Source organism: Neovison vison, chromosome 2 (assembly GCF_020171115.1).
Source record: "Neovison vison isolate M4711 chromosome 2, ASM_NN_V1, whole genome shotgun sequence".
NCBI lineage: Eukaryota > Metazoa > Chordata > Mammalia > Carnivora > Mustelidae > Neogale > Neogale vison.
The window spans coordinates 38,242,567-38,265,149 of record NC_058092.1 but is presented as its reverse complement, the minus strand read 5'-3'; the positions used below and the strand labels follow the sequence as shown (position 1 = coordinate 38,265,149).

General features: G+C 35.5%; 1 protein-coding gene across 3 annotated transcripts in view; it reads left to right on the top strand.

Annotated features, from left to right (window-relative positions):
* Positions 1-22,583, top strand: part of SPATA6 (spermatogenesis associated 6) — a 155,808-nt gene that overhangs the window by 39,460 nt on the left and 93,765 nt on the right. For 2 of the 3 annotated variants that reach the window (XM_044238191.1, XM_044238189.1), the window contains exons 4-5: positions 19,353-19,394; positions 20,418-20,542. In XM_044238191.1, coding sequence (XP_044094126.1) covers positions 19,353-19,394; positions 20,418-20,542 — 167 coding nt within the window. The remainder of the gene's footprint in view (positions 1-19,352; positions 19,395-20,417; positions 20,543-22,583) is intronic. The other variant, XM_044238190.1, reaches the window with a different exon arrangement.

The following is a 22,583-nucleotide window of genomic DNA, read 5'->3' as shown; positions in this document are numbered from 1 at the left end:
CTATCAATGATATCTGCTGTTTCCATTCCAAGGACAACAATGACCAGGACAAGGATGACTAATCTTCCCTCTTCGCCTCATCTCCCCTCCCTCCCTCCCACCCTTTTCTCCCTGTCCCACCCCCTCCAAAAAATAAACTTCCAGTTACCTGCTTGGGTATGAGGAAAGACAGTTTCCTAGCAGTGTATACTGGAGGAAGGATCTGGGTTTTTGACTGCTTCTTAAACTTTCAGCTGCTCTGGCTTTTAGCCCCATTGATTCTGTCATTTCCAAGAGGTACCTGGCACCACCAATTACTAAATCTGTTATTATTAAATCTGTTAGGAATTCCTGAGCATAACATGGATTGCTTCTAAGATTTCCTGTCTATTGGCTTAAGATCCTTTCTCCTGTTAACTCAGTTACCACTTCTGTTCAAATTGTTTCCTCTCAGGTTTTGCCATTGAGAGAGAGAGAGAAGAAAGAGAGAGGGAGTGTGTGTGTGTGTGTGTGTGTGTGTGTTTAATCTTTTTTTTTTTTATTTTATTGAGGGTTCAGAAGGGAACATAGCTAATGTGTATGTTTAACCTACCATGTTTAACTCAAGCATGTATTTATAGTTCTTTGAAATATTGCAGTGTGAGGGATGCCTGGGTGGCTCAGTTGATTAACCATCTGCCTTCAGCTCAGATCATGATCCCAGGGTCCTCAGATCAAGTCCCATGTTGGCCTCCTTGCTCAGTGGGGAGCCTGCTTCTCCCTCTGCCTGCTCTGTCTGCCACTCCCCCTGCTTATGGTCTCTCTAAAAAGTAAATAAATAAAATCTTAAAAAAAAAAAAGGAATTGTATTACAGTGTGAATACCTGTGTAATCAGAAGAAATAGAGCATTGCTAAAACTTATATCCCCCTTGATCGCTATTTCCTCTATTTCACAAAAGAATTTCCATTTTAATGTCTAATATAGTTTAGCTTTGTGTATTTTGGAACACTAAATAAATGGAGTCATACTGTGTGAATTCTTTTGTGCCTGACTTTGTTTCTCAGCATTTTGCTTGAGAAATTTATCTGTGGTGATGTAACTAATCCATTCATCTTTACTGCTGTATAATATTATTATTACATGACTCTACTCCAATTTATTTACTCTGTTCTTTGTGGACATTGATGGGCATTTAGGTTACTAGTTTTTGCTAATATTTTAAAAGATTTTATTTATTTATTTGACAGAGAGAGAGATCACAAGTAGGCATAGAGGCAGGCAGAGAGAGAGGGGAAATCAGGCTCCTGATCAAGCGGAGAGCCCAATGGGGGGGCTCGATCCCAGGACCCTGAGATCATGACCCAAGCGGAAGGCAGAAGCTTAACCCACTGAGCCACCCAGGTGCCCTGCTATTTTGAATAATGTTGCTGTGAGCATTCCTGATTACATGACTTCGTGCTCATGAGCATGCATTCCTATTTGGTGTATACATAGAAGTAGAATTGTAGTGTATTGTCAACATGAGCAGACAATGCCAAACAGTTTCAGTGTTGTTCTACCAGTATACACTCTGCCATGGATGAAAGTAGTTCTCCATGTCTTTCCCAACTCCTGGCATTGCTGGACTGTTTCATTTTAGTTATTATAATGGGTGAATAATGGTTTTTTGGGCATTTCCCTGAAGACAAATCAGGTAGACCAATTCTTCATTTATTTACCAATCTTTCTGAACACCTTTTTATAATATGTGTGAAGTGTTTTGTTCATTTCTGTATCAGGTTTTCTTATTAATTTGTAGGAATGTTCTATATTTTCTAGTTACAAATCCTCTGTTAGTTTCCTGTGATGCAGTATCTTCTACTCTGTGGCTTACATTTTTTATCTATTAGTTGTTCTTTTGATGCACAAATTACTTTTAAGGTAGCCTAATTTAATAATGTAGTTTGACTTATTAATTTTTCTTTATGCTTAGTGCTTTTTTTGGGGGGGTCATGTTTAAGAATTCTTTTTTTTTAAAGATTTTATTTATTTATTTGACAGAGAGAGATTATGAGTAGGCAGAGGCAGGCAGAGAGAGAGAGAGAGAGGAGGAAGCAGGCTCCCCGCTGAGCAGAAAGCTGGATGCGCAGGGCTCCATCCAAGGACCCTGGGATCATGACCTGAGCCGAAGGCAGAGGCTTTAACCCACTGAGCCAGCCAGGCACCCCATGTTTAAAAATTCTTCATTTATTTACCAATCTTTCTGGACACCTTTTTATAATATGTGTGAAGTGTTTTGTTCATTTCTGTATCAGGTTTTCTTATTAATTTGTAAGAATGTTCTATATTTTCTAGTTACAAATCCTCTGTTAGTTACCTGTGAGGCAGTATCTTCCACTCTGTGGCTTGCATTCTACTCTGTGGCCTACCCTAAGTTATGAAGATGCTCTTCTATCTTCTGTCTTCTAATCTAAAAACCTTATACCTTTACTTTTTACATTTTATTTATACTTTACCTGGATTTCATTTTTATCTATGGTTTGAAGTAGGGATAAAATTTCATTTTTATTTTATATATGTGTGTGTAAAATGCTATTTGGCGAAAAAACTCTTCTTATTCTCATCACTCTATAATGTTACTTTGTCATAAATTAAGTGCCTCCATATATGCAAATTTTTTTCTAGAGTCTCTGCCCTATTTCATGGGTCTGTTTGTCCATTCTTGCGTATATACTATGCTTTCTTAATTACTGTAGTTTCAGTTTTGATATCTGGTAGTTTGAGTCCTCCAGGTTTATAATTTTTGAAAATTGTCTTAGCTATTTTTTTGTGTTGTATCTAATGTACTAATTTTAACCCTGTGTACTCATCAGTGATTAGTGACATCTGTAATATCAGTAATGACCATTCACCAAGACTTAGTGTTTCCATTGCCCAAAAAGGTTTCTGTGCGCCTCTACCAGTCAGTGCTCCCCTCAAGATAATCACTATTCTGACTTTTATCAACATTGATTATTTTTGTCTATTCTTGACCTTCATATAAATTAAATCATAGAATATATATTTCTTTGATATGGCTCATATCTGTGAGAATCATCTGTGTTGTTTGTCTCAGTAAACCATTCTTTTTTATTGCCCTTTGGTATTCCACTGTATGACTATACTATAATTTATTCATTTTTCTATTGATCAGGATTGTTTTTAGTCTTGAATTATGATGAATAAAGCTACTATGGGTATTTTTATAAATATTTTGGTAACCATATATATTCATTCTCTTGGTGTAGTCTTAGGAGTAGAACTTTTGGGTCATAGATTAGGTATATAATTAGTTTAGTTAATAATGCTTAACAGTTTCCTAAAAATAACTATAACTATTCCTAGTTGTTTGGTGTATTGGACATTGTATGTGAAAAATTGTAGAAAAAATTGGGGGCATGGCATCATGCTATCTTTCTCCAGATAAGTTTTCTTTGCTTTTATTTGCCTGTTCTAGGCTGCGAGTAACTGGCAATCCTTGATCATGTCAGTCTGATGTCACTAATTAAGGTCATTTGAAGCCAGGTTTCAGTCCTTGTCAAAACCAGGTTATTTCCAGTTCATCTTTGTTCCTGGGCCCTTTCAGGAGCTTAAGTATGGAAAATGTATGAAAATCTCTCCTTGTTGGTAAACTCTACAGTCATATTTTGCTTCTAGGTCTGCAAGACCATCAAAATCTCAGCTGAATTTATCAAGTTCTTCATGTGGAATTAACAGATGCCCTTAGAGAGAAAAAAACTCCAATATCTGGTTCATCCTCCTGGATTTTTCTTCTTCTCCAGGATTTTGGCACTGTAATTCTTCACAGCCTTATTTGCTTCTCTGTGCTTTCAAGCAGATTTTTAAAAATAGTTTGACCAGATTTTTAAAAAATCTTCTTAGTAGGATGATTGGTCTGCTTTGTATAAATTGCCATTGTCAGAAGCAGAAATCTGTTCTCCATTAATATCCTTTCTACCTTCATCCTGTCTCTGTGTACTCTCCCATTTCTTTTTTCCTCCGTTATGTCTGTTTATTCTAAGTGTATATTATTTGGCTGATACTGTGTGGTTAATTATTCGAGCTTTCTGTAATCATATTTTTTTAAAGATTTTATTTATTTATTTGACAGTGAGAGAGCACAAGCAGGCAGAATGGCAGGCAGAGGGAGAGGGAGAAGCCTTCTTCCCCCTGAGCAGGGAACCTGATGCAGGACTCGATCCCAGGACCCTGGGATCATGACCTGAGCCGAAGGCAGACATTTAATGACTGAGCCACCCAGGCGCCCCTGTAATCCATATTTTAATTTGATATACACATATTCATATTCCTACATGTTAGTTTTGTGGATGTACTTAGAATCATGTTTCAGGGTCTAAGATAAATCTCTTTGAATTTTAATTTTAATTGTACTTTGGGACAAGTGGTATTTTTACATTATTCATTCTTCCCATTTAGATATGCAATGTTTATTGACTTATTTAAATTTGTTTTCCTTCTGTCTATTACTAAGGTTTTGGGGGGATATATGTGTGCACACACGCACCTGTGTATGTATGTATATGTGTGTGTACTTGCCATATAGATCTTATGTTTATTTTGACTCTTATATATTCTGTGGCTTTTGGGAATAAAGCTTTTACCCAATTTTCTTTTCTTTTTTTCCTTCCTTTTGTGTGTGTGTGTGCGCGCGCGCGCGTGTGTGTGTATGTGTCTGATATACAGGGAGGTGACCAAAAAATATTTATCTCATTTCCAATCATTTTGCTGAACTTTCATATTGAGTCTGATGTCTTTTGTTCTATTTAAAATATTTATTCATGATTCATTTAAATATCTTTAAAAATATTGTTAATTTGTATTGAAATTTGAGCACATGGCCTATAATACTACTACTTAGAATTTACTGATATTTTTTCCCTGGGCATCTAGGATAGAGATCAAATAAAAACATGGCATGGGTGCTAAAAAAAGGTATGTTCTCTCTGTGTTGGCTACAACATTTGAAACTTTCTGTATCTTATTTTACCTTATATATTTCATTAAGCCAGATATTACATCGAGGCTGACATACGGGAGATTCTTCATGAAGGGTCATAGCTAACATTTGCCTTCCTGGCTTTTATTCTAGCTGAGTTTGGTGTTGCTGATTGACCCTCATGACCTTCAGATTGGTACCAACACAAGTTGCTTCTCAGTGCTACCTTTTAGTCTTTTTACTTCTTGGAGAATTTCTTGTCTAATTTCTCTTATAGGATACTCCAAGCATTTAAACTTCAACATTCTTAAGATGAACAGATGACTCTACTTCCTACATTGCCAACCAAAATTGAGGTTATAGTAGTGATCTACCTTCCTTGTCCTAAGTCACCTACATTATTAGTCATTTTTATCTTATTTTTCCTGGTATTAGAGTTTTTCTGCTCAGTGTTTTTCTATCTGCTTTTCCCCTTACCTGTCTCCTTATGCCATCTCTAGTGTCTTGGTCACTAGATTCTTTTTTTCAAACAGATTTATTTATCTGAGAGAAAGAGAGAGAGCACATGCATGCAAGCAGGGCTGCAGGCAGACAGAGAGAGTGAGAGAAACTCAAGCCGATTCCATACTGATCGCAGAGCCCAAGGCAGTGCTCAGTCTCACAACCCTGAGAGCACAACCTGAGTCAAAACCAAAAGTCAACGCTTAACTGACTGTGCCACCAAGCACCCCTCAGTCATTAGATATTTTTTTTTTTATTTAAAGTACAGAATTTATTTGGATTTTATCCATTTTCAACTAATGTCTTTTTTTTTCCAATTTATTTATTTTCAGAAAAACAGTATTCATTATTTTTTCACCACACCCAGTGCTCCATGCAAGCCGTGCCCTCTATAATACCCACCACCTGGTACCCCAACCTCCCACCCCCCCCGCCACTTCAAACCCCTCAGATTGTTTTTCAGAGTCCATAGTCTCTCATGGTTCATCTCCCCTTCCAATTTACCCAAAAGCACATACCCTCCCCAATGTCCATAACCCTACCCCTCTTCTCCCAACCCCCCTCCCCCCAGCAACCCACAGTTTGTTTCGTGAGATTAAGAGTCACTTATGGTTTGTCTCCCTCCCTATCCCATCTTGTTTCATGGATTTTTAATTCCTCCTATATCTTCAACCTCTCCCTTTTTTGGACGCTCACCCCATATAAACATGCTGTATATTCCCATCTTAAGAAAATATATTCCCTGCCTTCATACTTACCCCCATCTAGCTACTGTCCGATTCTTTATTTTACTCCTCATTCAAAATACAGTTTCCTCATCTAACATTTGTATTGTAAGTCTCACTTTCTAGTTCCAGTAGACTGTAAAGGAAAACAGTACAGACTTTGAAGACCATTAGAGCCAAGAAAATCTCAGCTCAGGAACTTAGGATCTTTGGAAACCTTAACCTTTAGGCTTTGTGTCTTATCTGAAGGGGAGCACTAACTTCTTAAGGTTGTTTTGAGGATTAGTGTGAAGCTCATAGAAGCTTAGTCCTGGCAAACAAGATATTCTCTAGGTGGTAGTAAATACTACTGTTATTTTGACTACCCTTATCCTTTTTTTAAAGGTATATTTTCTGGTTTGTAATCATGTTTTTCAAGTAGTTGAGGTTGCAGAATAAGTGACCTCAGGAAAATAGTGTTGGTATGTATAGAAAATTAAGACAGCTTATCCCAATCTTGTTTAATGTGTTTGATTCTAACAAAATTCATTTTATTTTCTAGAAGAAGGGAATTTTCTTGGTGGTCAAGAATTAGAATTATTTTGAGTACAATAGATCAAGTTTCTTAAAAGCCTAGCTCTTATTTTAGCACCACGTTTAGCATCAATCCTTTTCTGTTTTTCCACCTATTGGAAAAGGGATGAAAAACAGCATGGTGTAGTCATAGAATGTGTAATGTGATTCAAGGGATAATAGTAAAGTTCTCTTACACAAAAGTTGCTTATCCACTGACCTATCATAAGAACTGGAATTTTTTTTCTTTTAGATTTTTATTTATTTATTTATTTGACAGAGAGAGATCACAAGTAGGCAGAGAGGCAGGCAGAGAGAGAGAGGAGGAAGCAGGCTCCCTGCTGAGCAGAGAGCCTGATGTGGGACTCGATCCCAGGACCCTGAGATCATGACCTGAGCCGAAGGCAGTGGCTTAACCCACTGAGCCACCCAGGCTCCCCTTTTTCCAGCTTTTTGATTGCCTATGCAGACTCCGTTACTCCGAGAGAATATAGAGGATTCAGAAATAAATCAAATATAGGCCCATTTTAGTAAAAGAAGAATGAAACATATAAATAAATAAGCAGAATCTTTGCATAAGTGTACTGGATTGGAGGAGATTAGAGCTGTTGTATGAGGCAGTCACATGGAAGTTGATATTACTCAAAATTATGACAAAGTCCTGTGTTTGAAGGGAACGTATTTCATCTTCAGTGAAAAGTGGTAGAGACCAGAGGTTTAGAAATTGTAATAAGAAAGAAGATGAATGGTTGACAAAATCAGATGATAAAGACTAAAAGGAGATGATTAATTTCTTGGTAAGAGTCCTCCTCTAAAAACTTTTTTCCCCCCAGTTTTATTGGGAAATAATTGGCATACATCATTGTATCAGTTTAAGGTGTACAACATGATGGTTTGGCTTATGTATAATGTGAAACAATTACTATGTTGGGTTTATTTTACTTGTTTTATTTTTATTAGAGAGGGAGTACACACACCTGAGTGTGCACTGAGCTGAGTGTGTGGTTGGGAAGGGCAGAGACAGAGGGGAGAGAGGATCTTAAGCAGACTCTGTGCTTAGTGCAGAACCAGTGGGGGGCTGGAACCCATGACCCTGAGATCATGACCTAATTGAAACCAAGAGTCAGCTGCTTAACAGAATGCACCACCCAGGCCCCCCTACCATGAGAGATTTAGTTAGCATCCATTATATAGATACAATACAAAGAAAAGGACAGAAAATTTCTCTTGTGATGAGAACTCTTAGGATTGACTCTCTCAACAGTATTCCTGTATGTCATACAGCAGTGGTAATGGCAGTCATCATTTGTACATCACATCCCCAGTACTTACTTATATTTATAACTTGACCACCTTCCTTCCATTTATCCTTCCCCCACCACCTGCCTCTGGTAACCACAAATATGATCTCTTTTTTAGAGTTTGGTGGGGTTTTTTGCTTTTTGTTTTTAATTCCGTATAGAAATGAGATCATAGAGTATTTGTCTTTCTCTGACATATTTCATTTTGCGTAATGTTTTCAACATCTATCCATGTCATTCCAAATGGTAGGATTTCTTCTTTTTTATGGCTGAACAGTATTCCATTGTATAATTTATGCAGATTTAGTGGAAAAGGCAGAAGAGAACTTTAACAAAACAGTATAATGGGAGTTTTCATGGTGATGCTTTTAGAGCACACACACAACTTTCTTTAATCAAAAATACTTTAAAAAACCTTTTTATTAAGAGAAAATTTAATAAATATACAAAAGTAAACAAAAGAGAAAAATAGACACCCCTGACTTATCACTCAGTTCAGTAGTTATCAACTCATGGCTAATGTTGTTTTATCTCTATCTCCCCCTTCTTTTAGAATATTTTGAAGTAAATCACTTTTTTAAATTGCTTTTTTTTTAAGATTTTGTTTATTTAAGATAAAGAGTGAGTAAGAGAGAGAGAGCATGAGTTGAGGGAGGACAGAGAGAGAGGGAGCAGCAGATTCTCCATTGAGCAGGGAGCCTGATATGGGCTCGATCCCAGGACCCTGGCATCATGACCTGAACTGAAGGCAGATGCTTAAGTGACTGATCCACCCACATGCCCCTATACCCTTTTTTAGATCATCACTTTTTTTTTTAGATTATTTTGAAGTAAATCTCAGACATCATATGACTTTATCTATAGATATCAATATCTAAAATGTAGGTTTTGGATAGATAGCCTGTTTTTTTGTTTGTCTGTCTGTTTGTTTGTTTGTTTGTTTTTGAGCTTCTTGCCATGTTTTGGTATCAGGGTTTTCCTGAGCTTATAAGACAAGTTGAGAAGTATTCTTTCTTTTATGGCCCTTGAAAGAGTGTGTATAGGGGCGCCTGGGTGGCTCAGTGGGTTAAAGCCTCTGCCTTTGGCTCGGTTCGTGATCCCAGGATCCTGGGATCGAGCCCCACATTGGGCTCTCTGTTGGGTAGGGAGCCTGCTTCCCCCTCTCTCTCTCTGCCTGCCTCTCTGCCTACTTGTGATCTCTGTCTGTCAAATAAATAAATAAAATCTTTAAAACATAATTGGCATATTTTCTAACTTAGAAGTTTGAAAGAATTCACCAGTGAAGTCACTGACTTAGTGTTTTGTTGTCGCCGTTGTTGTTGTTGCTGTTGTTAGGTTTTAACTAACAAATTGTGTGTATCTCTACATATATATGTATGTGTGTGTACACATACATATACACATATGCATGTGTGCATATATATAAAACAATTTCATTTTTATATATATATATAGAAGTTTTAAGTTTTCTTTTGGTAGAAACTTTTTTTTTTTTTTAATAAGGAAGATCATTTTGAAGTAAACGTCAAGATTGGATCAGATATGGGTATCTAAAATAAAGGAACAACTTTACCTCACACCAAAAAATACCAGTTTCTTACCATCATCAAATATCCACTCAGTTAACATTTCGCCAATTGTATTATAATTGTTCAGTCATTTTTGTTTGAATTATGATTCAGATCAGGTACCTTCAATACATTCAGTAGCATGGATGGATTCATAATGTCTTATTAGAATTTTTAAATATCTTTATCTCTTTTAATTCCTGATATTAGTAATTTGTGTCTTCTCTCTTTTCTCTTGACCAGTGTTACTATGTATTCATCAGCTGATGAATTGAATCTTTTATTATTTTGATCCTTTTCTTGGACGATTTCTCTCTTTTCTAGCACAGCCAAGCCAGAAGGGTTTTTTTTGTTTGTTTTGTTTTGTTTTACTTTGTATATTATATATTATGTCTTTGTAGATATTTTTTATATATTATGACTTTATTTATAATTTTGTTTTCTATTTTTATTTGTCCTTGTATTTTATGCGTGTGTCTTACAAGCAGATTTGAAAATAGTTTTCTTTCTTTAAAAATACAATCTGAAAAAAATTTTAAATAAAAATAAAAATTCAATCTGTCTTTTAATTGGCTGATTTAGACTTTTTCTTACAATGTGTGATATAATTATAGAAACTGGAAACAGGCCATTAGTTATCAGGGGTTAGGGATGGGTTTGGGGAGGAAGGTGGGTGTGATTACAGATGTGATGCAGCCCTTCTGTATCTTGACTGTGGTGGTGAACACAAACCTACAGACCCAACAGAAGTATATAGAAACTAAATATAGACACACTAACAGAAATGAATACAAATAAAACTGGAGATATCTTAAAAAAAAAAAACAGTGGATTGTATCAGTGTCACTGTGGTTGTGATATATTTTACTTTAGTAGTCCCCCCTTATGTTGGGTTTTGCTTTCCATGGTTTCAGTTACCTACAGTCCAGTAGCACATGATCCTCCATCTGACCTATTATTGTCAGAAGGTCAATAGTAACCTAACACTATCATTCACCTCACTTCAGTAATACCCTAACAATCATTCACCTCACTTCATCTTATCATAGTTATTTTATCATCTCACATTATCACAAGAAGAATGGTGAATACAGTACAATAAGATATTTTGAGAGAGGGAGAAAGATCACTTTCATATAATTATAGTATTTGTTATAATTTTTCTATTTTATTATTACTTATTGTTAATCTCTTACTATACCTAATTTATAAATTAAACTTTATTATAGGTATGTATATACAGGAAAAAACATAGTAAATATAGGGATCAGGGCTGTCCATGATTACAGGCACCCACTGGGGATCTTGGAATATATCCCCCACAGATAAGAGGGGACTATCGTGTATTTTTGCATTGGGGGAAAATGGGTAAAAAGTATATGTAGTCTTTCTGTCTTGCTTCTTACTGCATGTGAATCTTCATCTCAAAATAAAAAGTTTACATAAAAAATGTATTTACTGATATATTTTGGTTTAAATCTACCATAATATTTACTTTTTATTTGTTCTGATTATTGATTTTTATTGTTCTTCTTTTTTTCTTCTATTTTCTGCTCTTTTATTTATACTCTTTCATTAACTTGGAAGTACATGTTCTTTACTATTTTGTTTTTTTCAGTGGTTACCGTAGAGATTGCAGAATGCATGCTTCACTTATCAAACCCTAATATATATATTTTTATTTTTACCTTTTCTAGGAGTGGAGAAGCTTAAAGCTACTTGACTTCATTTATGTCCCTTCTAGATTTTATGTGTTTTTTTTGTCCTGCATTTTAGATTAGTATGCAGTTAAACTACACAAAATATTATAGTTATTGTTGTATCAGCATCATCTTTTCACCTTACCACTGTATTTTACCTTTTTGGTTGTTCTTTATTTCCTTTGTTTTTGAGCTTCTTTCTCAGTTTAATGCTTTTTTTTTCTGAAGAAAATTCTTTCACAGTTCCTTTCGCAGTGGTCTTTGGGTGATGGGTTATCTTTTTTTTTTTTTTTTTTAATTTGAAATGTCTTTATTTTTTCTTAATTTTTGAAGGGTAGTTTTGCTGAACTTGGAATTATTGCCTCCTAGCTCTTAGAACATACTGATTTCATTCCCTAAGTTTTTGTTGAAAAATCATCTGTCAATTTTATTGTTATTTTGTTAAAGGTATTCTGTCATTGTCCACTGGCTACTTTTAATATCTTCTCTTATGTCTTTTTTTCCTGTAGTTTCACTTTGATATGCCCAACTCTGCATATATTTGTTTATGTATGTGTGTGTATATTTTAAAATATATTCCACTCAGTGTTTGTATCTTGATATCTTTCTTCAAATAAATTCTCCGGCATTAACCTTTCAAATACTGCTTTTGTCCCTTTCTCTTCTTTCCTTTTACAAATCCAGTTACACACTGTCAGACCTCTTACTGTATCCATTTTTCCCCTTTTTTAATGTTCTCTATCCTTTTGGCTTTCTGTGCTTTACTCAAGGTACTTGTGTCTTCTAATTCTGTTGAGCTCTCCAGGGTCATTTATAATCTGATAAATATACCTGTTATGGGTTTTTTTGTTCTTTTTGTATTTTTCAGTTTAAAAATTTCCCCGTGGTTCTTTATAATAGTTTCTAGTTCTCAACTAACATTCTCAACCTTGCATTTTATTTTATTAAACGTATTAAGCATATTTTAAGTCCCAGTCTGATAGCTAATTTTTCTGGATCTCTTGTTGACCTGTTTTTGTTGTTTGTTACTTTTCTTGTTTTTCTATCCCAATTTTCATTTTTCCTGTATACTTGGTCAGTTTTCATTGATTGTCAGACTTCAAATGTAAAAATTTTTGAAAAAATTTAAAAGCTTAGATGATAGTATTTTCTTTTAGAAAAGATTTATGTTTGGGATTTGGCAGATATCTAGGGGGCATTAACAGTTCTGGACCACCTTTATTTGGACAGGATTTGGGATAATTCAAATTTAGCCCTTAGTTCCTAGTTGGCTGTCCTGATTCATTTGGGTTGCTATAGTAAAATACGACAGACTAGGTGGCTTATAAACTATAAAAGTTTTTTTCTTACAGTTCTGGAGGCTGGGAAGTCTCAGATCAAGGTGACTGGTGTTTGGTGAGAGTTCCCTCTCTGTTTGTAGATAGCTGTCTTCTCTCTGTATCCTCATGTGACAGAATGAGAAAGGAAGCTCTCTGGGGTTTCTTTTTAAAATCTCATTATACCAGTACCATGCTGTCTTGGTGATCACAGCTTTGTAATAAAGCTTGAAATCAGGTAAGGTGATGCCGCCAGCTTTATTTTTGTTTTTCAACATTTCCTTAGCGATTCGGGGTCTCTTCTGATTCCATACAAATTTTAGGATTATTTGCTCCAGCTCTTTGAAGAATGCCGGTGGAATTTTGATCAGAATGGCATTAAAAGTATAGATTGCTCTAGGCAGTATAGACATTTTAACAATGTTTATTCTTCCGATCCAAGAGCATGGAATGGTCTTCCATCTTTTTGTGTCTTCTTCAATTTCTTTCATGAGTGTTCTATAGTTCCTCAAGTATAGATCCTTTACCTCTTTAGTTAGGTTTATTCCCAGGTATCTTATGGTTCTTGGTGCTATAGTAAATGGAATCGATTCTCTAATTTCCCTTTCTGTATTTTCCTTGTTAGTGTATAAGAAAGCCACTGATTTCTGCACATTGACTTTGTATCCTGCCACGCTGCTGAATTGCTGTATGAGTTCTAGTAGTTTGGGGGCAGAGTCTTTTGGGTTTTCCATATAAAGAATCATGTCATCTGCGAAGAGAGAGAGTTTGACTTCTTCATTACCAATTTGGATACCTTTTATTTCTCTCTGTTGTCTGATTGCTGTTGCTAGGACTTCTAATACTATGTTGAATAAGAGTGGTGAAAGTGGGCATCCTTGTCTTGTTCCTGATCTCAACGGGAAGGCTGCAAGCTTTTTCCCATTGAGGATGATATTTGCTGTGGGTCTTTCATAGATAGATTTGATGAGGTTCAGGAATGTTCCCTCTATCCCTATACTTTGAAGCGTTTTAATCAGGAACGGATGTTGGATTTTGTCAAATGCTTTTTCTGCATCAATTGAGAGGACCATGTGGTTCTTCTCTCTTCTCTTATTAATTTGTTGTATCACATTGATTGATTTACGAATGTTGAACCATCCTTGTAGCCCAGGGATGAATCCCACCTGATCATGGTGGATAATCTTTTTAATGTGCTGTTGGATCCTGTTGGCTAGGATCTTGTTGAGAATCTTAGCATCCAAATTCATCAGTGATATTGGTCTGAAATTCTCCTTTTTGGTATGGTCCTTGCCTGGTTTGGGGATCAGGGTAATGCTGGCTTCATAGAAAGAGTCTGGAAGTTTTCCTTCTGCTTCAATTTTTTGAAACAGCTTCAGGAGAATAGGTGTTATTTCTTCTTGGAAGGTTTGGTAGAATTCCCCAGGGAATCCGTCAGGTCCTGGGCTCTTGTTTTTTGGGAGATTTTTGATCACTGCTTCAATCTCGTTATTAGATATCGGTCTATTCAGGTTGTCGATTTCTTCCGGTTCAATTTTGGTAGTTTATATTTTTCCAGGAATGCATCCATTTCATCTAGGTTGCTAAGCTTATTGGCATATAACTGTTCGTAATAACTTCTGATGATTGTTTCTACTTCCTTGGTGTTAGTTGTGATCTCTCCCTTTTCATTCATAATTTTATGAATTTGGGATTTCTCTCTTTTCTTTTGGATTAGTGTAGCCAGTGGCTTATCGATCTTATTGATTCTTTCAAAAAACCAGCTTCTAGTTTCATTGATACGTTCTACTGTATCTCTGGTTTCTCCCTCATTGATCTCAGCTCTAATCTTGATGATTTCCCTTCTTATGTGTGGAGTTGGTTTGATTTGTTGTTGATCCTCCAGTTCTTTAAGGTGTAGAGACAGCTGGTGTGTTCTGGATTTTTCAATTTTTTTGAGCAAGGCTTGGATGGCTATATATTTTCCCCTTAGGACCACCTTTGCTGTATCCCATAGGTTTTGGACCGAAGTGTCTTCATTCTCATTGGTTTCCATGAATTGTTTCAGTTCTTCTTTGATCTCCTGGTTGATCCAAGCATTCTTAAGCAAGGTGGTCTTTAGCTTCCAGGTGTTTGAGTTCCTTCTGAACTTTTCCTTGTGATTGAGCTCCAGTTTCAAAGCATTGTGATCTGAGAATATGCAGGGAATCATCTCAGTCTTTTGGTATCGGCTGAGTCCTGATTTGTGACCCAGTATGTGGTCTATTCTGGAGAAGGTTCCGTGTGCACTTGAGAAGAATGAGTATTCTGCTGTTTTAGGGTGGAATGTTCTGTATATATCTATGAGGTCCATCTGGTCCAATGTGTCATTCAATGCTCTTGTTTCTTTATTGATTTTCTGCTTCTGGCATAAAAACAGACACATAGACCAGTGGAACAGAGTAGAGAGCCCTGATATGGACCCTCAACTCTATGGTCAATTAATCTTCGACAAAACAGGAAAAAATATACAGTGGAAAAAAGAGAGTCTCTTCAATAAATGGTGCTGGGAAAACTGGACAGCTATATGTAGAAGAATGAAACTCGACCATTCTCTTACACCGTACACAAAGATCAACTCAAAATGGATAAAAGACCTCAACGTGAGACAGGAATCTATCAGAATCTTAGAGGAGAACATAGGCAGTAATCTCTTTGATATCAGCCACAGCAACTTCTTTCAAGATACGTCTCCAAAGGCAAAGGAAACAAAAGCGAAAATAAACTTCTGGGACTTCATCAAAATCAAAAGCTTCTGCACAGCAAAGGAAACAGTCAAAAAAGCAAAGAGGCAACCCACGGAATGGGAGAAGATATTTGCAAATGACAGTACAGACAAAAGGTTGATATCCAGGATCTATAATGAACTCCTCAAACTCAACCCACACAAAACAGACAAACACATCAAAAAATGGGCAGAAGATATGAACAGACACTTCTCCAATCAAGAAATACAAATGGCTATCAGACACATGAAAAAATGCTCTTCATCATTAGCCCTCAGGGAGATTCAAATTAAAACCACATTGAGATATCACCTTATACCAGTTAGAATGGCCAAAATTAACAAAACAGGAAACAACATGTGTTGGAGAGGATGTGGAGAAAGGGGAACCCTCTTACACTGTTGGTGGGAATGCAAGTTGGTGCAGCCTCTTTGGAGAACAGTGTGGAGATTCCTCAAGAAATTAAAAATAGAGCTTCCCTACGACCCTGCAATTGCACTCCTGGGTATTTACCCCAAAGATACAGATGTCGTGAAAAGAAGGGCCATCTGTACCCCAATGTTTATAGCAGCAATGGCCACAGTCGCCAAACTATGGAAAGAACCAAGATGCCCTTCAACGGATGAATGGATAAGGAAGATGTGGTCCATATACACTATGGAGTATTATGCCTCCATCAGAAAGGACGAATACCCAGCTTTTGTAGCAACATGGACGGGACTGGAAGAGATTATGCTGAGTGAAATCAGTCAAGCAGAGAGAGTCAATTATCATATGGTTTCACTCATTTGTGGAGCATAACCAATAGCATGGAGGACAAGGGGCGTTAGAGAGTAGTAGGGAATTTGGGTAAATTGGAAGGGGAGGTGAACCATGAGAGACTATGGACTCTGAAAAACAGTCTGAGGGGTTTGAAGTGGCGGGGGGGTGGGAGGTTGCGGTACCAGGTGGTGGGTATTATAGAGGGCACAGCTTGCATGGAGCACTGGGTGTGGTGAAAAAATAATGAATACTGTTTTTCTGAAAATAAATAAATTGGGAGGAAAAAAAAAAAAGGAAGAAAAAAAAATCTCATTATAAGGATTTGCCCTACCTCCCAAAGGCCCCAACTCCTAAAGCACATTGAGGACTAGGATTTCAATATATTAATTTTGGGGAGAATACAAGCATTCAGTATATAGTGTTGACTATCTATTTTTTGTTTACTCTTTACCCTTGTAGTTTATCTTTTCAAGATAAACTACAACTAATCTTACAGCCTAGCCAATTTATTAGGCCATCATCTCTTACCAGCATACCTCCCCTCCTGCCTCTTTCCAAGGGCATGAAGGGCATGATACTCCAATTTTTCATCCTTTACTTCATCAAAAGCTATGTTCAGCTTCTCAGCCTCTAAGCTACCTCTATCGGGACTGTCAGATATCTAAAAAGAAAAGCAGCCTCAAATGCCTCAAATTATTTCTCTGTTTCCTTCTTCTATTGAGTTTCAGACATTATGTTTTTACTACCTTTTTATGTCTCCCGTGCTTTCATTGTTTACCTTTTTAAGTTGATTTTTGCAAAAGGGTTATTTTTCAAACACCTGATCTCTCAGATTACCCTGCTATGTTCTGCTTAAAGCTTTTGAACATCCTATTCCTCCTACTTAAAAAACTCTACCTCCTTAGTCCCCCAGTTTACACCAGTTCATGCTGTAAATCAGATCCTAAAGAACTCTTCTTTAGGCTTCTCTGACTCCTGGAATAGATTAGGACTTGTTAGTATAGTCTTTTATAGCACTACCTGTAGTGCCTTCATTGTATATGTGGCTTGTAGTTATAATTTATTTGTGTGTTTATTTCCTTTAATGTTTATATTTTCAATGCAATGTAAAGTTCTTGAGGAAAAGAGCCATATCAGGTCCAAATTATAACCTGTAGAAACTATTTAATATTTCTTCATAAATAGGACACACTGGTATTGGGTCAAATGATTGAGACTTTCCTTGGATGATAATGGCAGAATTTAAAGAAAGAAAGAGATGATGCCTTTTTCATGGGTCCTGGAAGGGGAGATGAGACACAGTTCATCTTCATCTTTTATTCTTATTTTTATAAATGTATTATAAAATACTTCAGGTGTATTAAAAATACAAGGAGGTATATAATATATCCTGTTGTCCTCACAGCACTGCTTAAGAAATAAGACATAATTTATATTCATAAAGATATATAGAGAGCCCAGAAGTAGACCCCCTCCAAAATATAGTCAACTGACTTTGATAAAAGAGCAAAGGCAATACAGAGGAACAAAGATAGTTTTTGTTGCTAGAACACTTAGGCATCCAAATGAGATAAAAAGAATCTAGATACAGACAATACACCCTTAACAAAAATTAACTCAAAATGGATCATAGACCTAATTGTAAATGCAAAACCATAAAACTGTTAGAAGATAACATAGGAAGAAACCTAGATGACCTTGAGTACAACAATGCCCTTTTAGGGGCAACACCAAAGATATCATCCATGAAAGAAATAATCGATATGCTGGATTTCATTTAAATTAAAAATTTCTACTCAGAGAAAGACAATATGAAGAGAATTAAAAGATAAACCACAAATTAGGAGAAAATATTTATAAAATGTTGATAAAGGACATTTATCCAAAATATACAAAGAACTTTTAAAACTCAATAATAAAATAACAAGCAACATTATTTTTAAAAATGGGCCAAAGACCTTAAAAGATACTTCATCAAAGAAGAAGATGGCAAATAAGCATATGAAAAGATACTCCATACCATATGTCTCTGGGGAAATCCAAATTAAAACGAGATAACACCACATTACTAGAATGGCCAAAATTCAAAATACTGACAGCACCAAATGTTGATGAGGATATTGAACAACAAAATTCTTCTTTTATATTCTTATATATTGTGGGTAGGAATTCATAATGGAACAGCAATTTGGAGACTCTCTGGTGAATTATTACAAAACTAAACATACTCTTAACATTTAAACCAGCAACTACCATTTTGGTATTTACCCAAAGGAGTTAAAAACTTATGTCCACATAAAACCTGAACAAGGGTGTTTAGAGCAGCAGTTTTAACTACCAAAACTTGGAAGCAACCAAGATGGCCTTAGAAGGTGAATGGATTAATAAAATTTGGTACATCCAGACAATGAATATTATTCAGCACTTATAAGAAATGAACTATCAAGCCATGAACAACATGAAGGATACTTAAATGCATGTTATTGAGTGAAAGAAGCCAATGTGAAAAACCTGAATACTGTGCGATTATAATATGACATTCTGGAAAAGGCAAAACTATGGGAACAGTAAGAATATCAGTGGCTGCTCGTGGGAGCAAATTGAAGTGGAGGAGAGAGATGACCAGGCAAAGCATAGAGGAAAGCCAGGAAAGTGAAAATACTATGAATGATACTGTAATGGTGGAATATGTCATTATGCATTTATTTGTCTAAACCCAGAGAGTGAGCCCCAAGGTAAGCCATGGACTTTGGGTGATTATGATATGCCTATGGCGGCTTATCCTTATTAAAAAAAAAAATATGCCATTCCTGTGAGTGCTGTTGATGGTGGGGAGGGTCTGCCTGTGTGGGGACAGGGATATGTGGGAAATCTCTGTATTTTTCCTCTCAATATTGTTGTAAACCTGAAACTGCTCTAAAAAGATAGTCTTAAAAGAAAAAAAATCAGAAAAAACCCCCAGAGAGATCAAAGGGATAATCTCTACTATTGATTAATAAAGCCCTAAGAGACAAAGCAACCAAAAAATATACATAGTATACTAAGATATAAACATACATAAACATAAACATGTGCTAAGATATATACATAAACAAATAAATAAATAAACATATAAACAAATAAATAAACATATAAACATATATAAGCATATATAAACAGCAATTACTTTGACTTTTAGATACTTTCATGATAAAGTAATTTTTGTTTATTGTTAATTTGTTTAAGGAAATTTTTCTTTAAACTTTCAGATGATACAGCATTGTTTGAGTTGATTCAACTAGTTCCACCAGGTACTGTATTATATTTTGATAAGGTAATTGATATACAAACCCATGTCAAAGAATGCTTTTAAAAATTACATATTTTTCCCTTCTTCCCAAATTAAGAACAATGTTGAGTTTCTCGGATTGGTCCACTATGCACAAATACATAAATACATAAAGATTGACATAAATTGTGTTTGGCTATATTGTTTTAAGTTGAATAAATAGTAATAAAGAGAAGTGGAAAATTGTGTGCTATTCTCCTAGCATATTTTGTGCCATTCATAAAAACTGACTTTGCGTTTTTGTGATTTTCCTTAAACTATATTTTTTTGCTTATAAAGTAATTATCTTTGTTTTTGTGTGTTGAGTGTTACTGGGAATGGGGGGGGGGTAGAATAAAACCTTAACTATTTAGTAAATATTACAAATTTCCAGGGTAGGTAAAATTAAAATTAAGATATGGAGGATAGCTTGATTTCTGTTATTTACTTCTGTGATTTTTAGGAGAATTCTATCTTAAATAATTATTCTGTGTGAAAAATGGAGAGTTATGTGTTACTGAAATTTAGTAACCTTAAAGATTTTGATTATTACATATATACCTAATTTGTGTAACCACAGATTCTAGAAAATACCTTCATTTTTTTTCCAACATGTAACCTAGTGCCTTATAAGGGCAATTAGAAAAGAATGGAAGATAGAAAAAATTTATGGAGCTGGTAATTACATTTTAGATTTGTAAATGTTATAACAACTTGATATGTTTACAAGGACTTTTTTCCTCTGGAACACATAGGTACTCACAAAATTTACATGAATTTCTCCCTTCTATAAAAGGGGGAGGGAGAAGTAGTAATATGTACTACATTTCTGAATAAGGAATCCATTTAACATAACTTTCTTTTAGTTTTTATTTCATAGAAAAAAAAAGGCCCTGAAGCAGAAATTTCAGTAAGGCATCAGGCACTATAAATACTGTACTTGATGATTTTATTTCTAAATAGAATATTTTGTTATAATTTGAATCATAGGGTATCTTTCTTGTAGTGGGTGAAACACTGTCTACATATGATGAAAATACACGAGATTTCATGTTCCCGGGTCCAAACCAAATTTCTGGACACCATGATTCAAACCGCCAGGTTACCATGAGGAGGATTTCTGGCCTTCGAGTAAGTGCTTACAATTTTCTGAATCAATCTGTGATGTGGGATCATTGTCAAAAACCACCACATATGCTTTAATACCTGAAATGTGAAGAACTAATTCAGAGTTTAATTTGGTTCAAAACATAATTTTTTAATGAAATTATGATGTTATTTTAACATACTGAAATCTGAACAAAACCCATGCATCTTTCATCCAGAATTAACAAGCATTAATTTGCCTTATATTCTTAAGATTTTTCTCTTCTTTTTCTGCCTCCCACCTTCCTACTTTCCATGTCTGTCTCTTCTTTCTTCTTTATTGTTCTCTCAAAAGAAAGACCAATAAACATTTGAAAAGATGCTCAATTTCATTAGCATATAGGGAAATCCAAACTAAAACAACCTGGTGATTTCATTCTTATAGCCATAGGGTTGGTAAAATTTAATAAAATCTGACAATATTAGAAGTATGAAAAACTCTTACATGCTGCTATGCCATGTAAGCTGGAACCACCACAATTCAGAATTATCTAGTAAAAGCAAAGATTCTCATAGCCTCTTGCCTTATAGGTATGTAACATGAAAATGTATTCTCTCTGGTATACTAAGAGCCTTCCTAGTGATGTTCATTGATAGCATTGTTCATAATAGTGAAAAATCAAAATGATTTAAATGCTCATTAGTAAGAGTTTGGATAGATTAATTGTTGTATGTTCATGTCATGGAAATATACATTTATATACCTAAAAGTGAAAGCAGCATTGTGACAGCCAACTCTACCATCCTTTCCCCCAACTCCTTTCAACTTTCGTTGGGTGATTTAAAAATATATTTATGCCAGAAAATGTCTTCTGCTTAGAGAAACTGAGAGAAGACCCTGCTATTTCAAAGAAGAAGAATAGCAAAAGATGTCTAGGTTGAAATAATTTGGACAAACATTTTTTTACTACCTTTATAAAATGTTAAAGCTGTATGAGTAAGGAAGGTGGGGTGATCCATGAGCCAATATGGTGAATTAAATACTTTTCCCTTGGGTCTAGGTTTATGATATACTCTGTTCTGGGAAATAGCAATTTCAGCTTGCTAGAAGTGTTAAAGTTGACTAACTAGCAAATCTATGAAAATATACTTCCTTTGGGATATTATCAGTGTCTATTAGCCATCTTCTGTATTATAAAAACCTTCAAAGAGTGTTTCAGCAAATTTATGCAAGCTTGCAATGAAAAAAATATGATTTTAAAATTATGGTGTTTTGAAAGTAAATTAAAATGCAGTATTATACCAAATTGGCAATATAAACATCGAAGTATGGACCATTAATAAGTATCTTCTTCATTTACTAAGGCAAAAAATACACACACACACATAAATATATAAATTAAGACTTCTGGTAATGGTGGTTTGAAGAGGTTGTAGTTCCTCTCTCCATACAAAAACAGGTATAAAACTGGACAAAATTATCACAAAAAACAATTTCAGAACACCGGAAACTAACTGGCAATAACTATGTTATACACCTGAAACTAATATTGCACTGTATGTTAACCAATTGGAACTATTAAAAAAAAAAGTGTTTATGCTTAAATAATGGCTAAAGCTTTGGATAAAAATGGCGGCTGCATGGATCTTCTTGCCTGGGACAGCTCCCATACCTTGTGAGGCCAATGAGAATTGTAGCTTCACCAATCCTGGGGCTGGGCAGAAAAATCAGAAGCTCTGCTACCAGAGAGGTCAGAATCAATTTTGAAGGGTGAGACTGCGATACTGTGATTTAAAGTAAGAAATATATATTTGGTCTTTATTCTTGTTCTGGTACAGAGCTCCCAAAATCCTCCGCATTTCCTAAGTGATGGGGAGCAGTAAAGGTGTCTTTTGTTACATTAATGAGGTGACTTTTGGAAAGCTTCTAGGTAACCTAAGGATGGGGGCTGGTTGCCAGGAGGAACAACCCTGCTATTAGAGGGTTAGGACTTTAAGACCCTTGAGGCTGGAGATTGCATTAAAATACCAATGGCCAGTGATTTAATCAATCTTGCCTATGTAATAAAGCCTCCATAAAAAAACA